Source organism: Quercus robur, chromosome 4 (assembly GCF_932294415.1).
Source record: "Quercus robur chromosome 4, dhQueRobu3.1, whole genome shotgun sequence".
NCBI lineage: Eukaryota > Viridiplantae > Streptophyta > Magnoliopsida > Fagales > Fagaceae > Quercus > Quercus robur.
Genome location: NC_065537.1, coordinates 60,979,164 through 60,985,163, shown reverse-complemented (window position 1 = coordinate 60,985,163; position 6,000 = coordinate 60,979,164). Strand labels below are relative to the sequence as shown.

Below are 6,000 nucleotides of genomic sequence, written 5' to 3'. Positions count from 1 at the left end.
CTACTTTTAAATATACAAGATAAAAGATATTGATTCAAATGATATGTGAATGTCCTCCTTTCTTCATGTCATTCCTTTTTATATGAGTCTATTTTCTATTAACTTTTTTAATTTTGTTTTTTTAGTGTATTTTTCTATGTATGTTTTAATTTTTTTTATAGGTATAACTATATATATTTTACTAAAATTTTAGCAAAAAAAACCAAATAACACAATGCCAAACAGAATTTGCAAGTTCTTGGCATTTTTTAAATTGCCAACTACTTTAAATGACGTACTTTTTGAAGAGCAAAACTTGAACCAAATTACCAACCTCTAATTTGTAGAATCCACACTGATGTGGCTTTTAGTTTCGGACATAATATGGTGCATTTTTTAACCAAAAAAAAGGTTATGGTCTATTTAATATTTTGTTAAATGATTTTCTTAAACTTTTGATTAAATTCAAAGCATATATATATATATATATATATATATACACCACTTCAAATTTATGCCTCTAAAACAAACCGACAACCAAGAAGTATATTTTTATTTAAAAAAAAAGGTATTCTAGTCCATAATTGATTATTTAGTATTCATTAATCTGTGCCCTTTAGGACAATCATTAAACAATAACAAAGTTATAAGCACTTTTCTTAATTAATCCTCCTATAATTTCAATTCAAGACACAAAAAAAAATGAGGGAATTAAAAAAAAAAATACAATTCCTTAGCCAATAACATGCGGCCAAGGGTTAGCCATTGCACTTCGAAGTTCAAACGCATCCAACAATGTCTCCACGTTAGAACCAGCTTCATGAGCCGCCGAAGAGCCAACAAACTTGTTCTTTTTCAGCTCAGGCTTCAGAGTCAAAGTGGACGGCTCAGCCGAGCCACGCTTAACACCGACCCTAACTGGCTGATCACATTCTGATGATGACCCAATAAGGTGAGGAAAATTGAGCTTAGCTTTTGAGCCACGCATTTTGAAAGCGGCTTTGTCATAAGCCAAAGCCGCATCCTCAGCCACCTCATAGGTCCCAAGCCACACCCTTGCGCCGTTCTTCTTTGGGTCCCTTATCTCCGCCGCGTACTTTCCCCACGGCCTCCTCCTCACTCCTCGAAAATTCGTGCCACTCCTCCGCGCGTGCACCTCACGCGCCTCCCCCACCACGTGGTGATGAGTAGTAGTCTCCAAGTCAACAACATTTACATTGTTATTTGTTGTTGTTGCTGCTGTCATCGTCATCATCGATGTTGTTCCTGTTATGTCATTAGACTGACATAACGGAACCCATCCATTGTTTACAGCGTCGCGTAAGGCGCCGTAAACGACCATGTCTTCGTTGTCGTCCACCTTTAACGGCAAGTCACCCCAGCTCTCCGTTAAAAACATGCTGCTGAAGCTTGAAGACCGACAATACAGTGGCTTGTTATTAATGTTGTTATAGTTATTGTCGTAAGCATTTGCTGAAAACGAAGTAGTAGTATCGATATCATTAGATAGAAGATGCTGTGTGATTGACTCTAAAAGAGCATAGTCAGACTCAGAACCAGTTTCTCCAAACATCTTTGTATGTCTAAATCTGTGTTTATCTTTGTTTTGACAACGTACAAAACTGTGGCTCTTATATATATATATAGGTTCCAAGTTCCAAACTCTGATTAGGTTTATGTTTTTTTTTAATATCTTATTATATTTCCGTGAAGATTCCTGCTCCACTGACATTTTAGGCATGTGTTTTTTATGTCTAGGAATATTATTTGTTTATATCCATTCTTTCTGGGGAGGGGTGATATATAGATCTCATGAGGGGACAGCTTTTAATATTTTTTTTATTATAAGATTCTTTAACATTATTATGTGTTACACATTGCCACATTCTCCATTATTATTATCCTATCTTATCATATATCCTTTGAGTGGAGAACAAGTTTGCCGTGAGCGCAGGGTAAAGTTTAATAATTTGCATATATTATTATTTGAGATTTCTATTAGTTCAAAAAAGAAAGAAAAAAAAGATTTTTACATTTTTCAATCACAAAAAAATAAAAAAAAAAGTGATGTGAGTTTTGTAGATTAGAGGAGTTTTAAAACTAACAAAAGAATGATCCTATTTTGTAGGGAGTTAATGAGTAGAAATAGGAGTTTCAATCAATGTAAAAGTAGGAGTTTATTAAAAGTAGGAAAGCATTTTAATGTAGAAATATGAATTTATTATTTTTGTCAATTTACGATTTTAACCCAATTTTTAAGTTTTAGGTAGGGTTTTTTGACAGTAAAAAAAGCAATAACTAACTTTCTTTTACTAATTTACTATTTTAACCCAATTTTTAAGTTGTTGGTTAATTAATTTAGGGGTATTTTTGACAAGAAAAAAAATAATAACTAACTTTGTGAATCCTCTTAATATATATATATATATATATATATATTTATATATGTGGGGGCAACAGACTAGAGCTAGCCCGCACCAATATATATGTTGGGCCAAGGAAGAACCCCTCCTTGGCCATGTGGAGAACCCTTCCTCGGCCAGGTATGGCCGAGGATAAAGGGAACGGCCTACCACTGAGAGTGACACTCTGGATCATTTCATGAAACGGGACTAGTACTAAGACATAAAAGGACAATGGAAGGACATAAAAGGAAAACTGCCATTATTGTATTAAGTACCCTGTACCTAACAGAGCAATGTTTTTCAGCCTTTACAACCACTCCCAACGACTTTGGTGAGGGGCTGATGGAATAAGTATCAGTACTATAAGTCTAAATCTACACGTGGATGTTGGAGAGAGGAGGGGAGGCTAGTATAAAATTGGGGGGGGGGGGGATCACCATGAGGGGAGAGGACAATGAAGGGGACGCTCACTAGAACAAAGCTCCTCGGATTATGCCAAGGACAAACCTTCTTTGATAAATTCAGTTCATTTCAGTTTGATTGTCATGAACACCATATTAACTGTTATCCATGCACTAACGCCTAGCTCTTTGGCTCACTCTCTACAAATTTATTGTACTGGGTTCATGGATCCAAGACTCCATACATTTTGGGCTTGGGCTGCGAAACGTGCCCCTACAATATATATATTACAAGCATGCTGCTTTAAATAAAGAAAACCTAGAGGAACATTCCCCAAAAAAGAAAACCCTAGAGAGGAACAAATTCTCACTTGATAATCATGGCTGGGTCCATCACTAAATTTAACTATGGAATTAAGAGAGAATTAAATATAATTTTATTCAGATATGATAAGATTTAATTTTACTTTTATGATTGTGCTTTTTTTTTTTTTTTTAATCTTAGGATAAACAATAATATATATAAATTTTTTAATCTAGACATGATTCAATCCATTAACGCGTATATAGTGTACGTAGTGTAGAATGTAAAGTTTTATAATTAATCTCGAAGAAGGGCGTAGACCTTTGTTTTATTTTATTTTATTTTTTATTTTTTTTGGTGTGCAAAAGTGGAGTTAATGATTTGCCTATTTTGTGGCTTGTAAATTTTGATTACATGAGATAATGTAATTGTTAAGTGAATAAATTCTTAATTTATAGTGGTCAACAAAAAGCTATCATGTAGATCGAGATTGACAATATCATTTTTCATTTTTCTCTTGGATATATTCAGAAGGTTACTATTGAATTTTGACTGAATATTTAGTACGGAACCGAGTATGGACATTGTGTGTATTGGTCTCTGGTCAGAACTCGTTTACACATTGAGAGATGATGCCATATTGTTTTAGAATAATGACGACAAGTTTGACCATTAATTTCTTAAATCAATGAACTGTATTCACATGCACACATGGTTAAGTATGTATTTGTAAATTAGGTTGGAATAACATGTGGAATTCATGTTCTTTTACGCTTGTTACTTCTTTCGCAGTTCACTTACAATACCAGGAAAGTAGTTGAGGATCATAAGGGATAGGATATGTCTTGCTTAAAAGGAAAACAAATCTCCATATATGTATATATGGTTTTATGTCTTTCATGCCCTCTTACACTACAATAATGACATTAATAAATAAATATGTGGCGGGTTCTAATTAGTTCAATTAGTAAAGTTCACTATTGTAAAGTAAGAAATTTGATATTTGAATACTGCATATATCGAAAACTGATTGGTGTTTTAATATGATTATAAGACATAGGTTGATTTTTTTTACATCTATCCAAAATAACTAAATATGCGGAGAGAGGAAGATAGGAGTTTTGTGACTTATTAATATTGTCTTATTCTACCTATGCATGTGAAAAACCTGAGTATGGCTCTCCTTACTTATTATTTTATTTTATTTTTTCTTTTGAACAAAAGAAAAATAAAGAGGGATTGGGACGTTGGTTTTGGTCATAATAATTGACAACAAAAAATTGTAAAAGTCCAATTATCATATTTCGTTGTCTTTATTACCATATTTGACAACACTTTCTTTTGAAGGAACTAACATAAAAATGAATCAGTTCAAGATTTGATTGACTTGTTTTTTATTGCCCTAGCTAAATGGGAATGTAAAATGAATAACATGAACTAGTGTCAGTACCACGAGGTACGAGCAAAGTAAATGTAATGATTAAAGCAATTATAACATGTTCGATCATATATTTTGTGATCCGTATTATTGCCCACCTCATTCGACACTCGGATAATTTTTCTTCTTCGAATTCATAAAACCTTATATTCTATTCAATAAATTTGAACGATTATAGTATGCTCTATGTATACGTAACTAGATGACATTGGTGTTTATTTTTTGGACAAATTTTGGTTACAAACTTAGCTATAAGTAATGGTTATAACTCCATTACTTATAGCTAATTTAATGGTGATTTTGAAAAACTCACCATTAAATTACATTTTCTTCTTATAATGTTTTTTATGCTTACATAATTTTTAGAAGATAAAAAATCAATAGTTATGTTATCAATCAAATATTTAAATTTCAAGTTTTTATGGTTTTGAATTGAGAAAACATTCAGTCCGGCTGTGGCGTAAAACCAGTGTTTTACGCCAGCCAATAAACTCCTGCCACGTGGACAATCTTAAGTTCCCACTTAAATCCCTCTCCAAACCAATGTCCAAACAGAGAACGAAGAAAGAAGTTAGACAAAAGCTCACCACCACAGCCCTCCCTCTTCCATATTTGCTTGCCCAAACCTCCACCACATCACACACCAGAGCTCACCGCCACAGAGTTCGCCGGAGCTGTGCGTGAGAACGAAGTAAGAAAACCCACAACCCTTAGACCAAAGCTTCCTCCCTCTTCCATCTTTGCTTGCCCAAACCTCCATCTTCATTTCTTTTTTCTTTTCACCGTGAGGCATCCAAGGCCAAAACCAGTCTTAGTCCATTGCCATTGACCACCACCACTACGAACGGCATCGAATCTTGGTTTCTCCACTGTTGATTTCGAGTTTGAGAAAAAAACTGAGGTTTGTTATGGGTTTGTTTTATGGTGGGTTTGCTGTGAAATTTCTTTGTATTTTTGGGTCTTGACTTTGTGGGTTTGTCCGGTGATTGGTGAGTTCAGTGGTGCAAGTGGGTTTGGCCGATGATTGGTTGGTTCGGTGGTGTGAGTGGGTTTCGTCGGTGGGGTTGGTGGTGCAAATGGGTTTGGTGGTTGAAGGGTTAGGCTTTGGCGGTGCCAATAGGTTTCGCCTATGATTGGTGGTCATATTTGGTGGTGGCCGGTGGGGTTGGTTGTTTACTTCTAACTGGGTTTGTGTTTGTGGCGGTGAGCTCCGGCGAACTCTGTGGTGGTGAGCTCCGGTGGGTGGTGAGCTCCGATGTGTGGTGTGGTGTGGTGGAGGTTTGGGCAAGCAAATATGGAAGAGGGAGGGCTGTGGCGGTGAGCTTTTGTTTGACTTCTTTCTTCATTCTCTGTTTGGACACTGTTTTGGAGAGGGATTTAAGTGGGAACTTAAGATTGCCCACGTGGCAGGAGTTTATTGGCTGGCGTAAAACACTGGTTTTACGCCACAGCCGGACTAAATGTTTTCTCTTT

General features: G+C 35.5%; 1 protein-coding gene across 1 annotated transcript; it reads right to left on the bottom strand.

The window, feature by feature from the left end:
* Nucleotides 1–620: 620 nt before the first annotated feature.
* Nucleotides 621–1,579, bottom strand: LOC126723219 (ethylene-responsive transcription factor 2-like). Its single transcript, XM_050426537.1, has one exon. It carries the CDS (start codon nt 1,550–1,552, stop codon nt 713–715), a length of 840 nt encoding a protein of 279 aa, XP_050282494.1. The 5' UTR covers nt 1,553–1,579; the 3' UTR covers nt 621–712.
* Between the last annotated feature and the right edge of the window lie 4,421 nt (nt 1,580–6,000).

Bases quoted from the DNA above. Each gene is read 5' to 3' on its own strand.
- LOC126723219 (XM_050426537.1), bottom strand. From the start codon at position 1,552: ATGTTTGGAGAAACTGGTTCTGAGTCTGACTATGCTCTTTTAGAGTCA.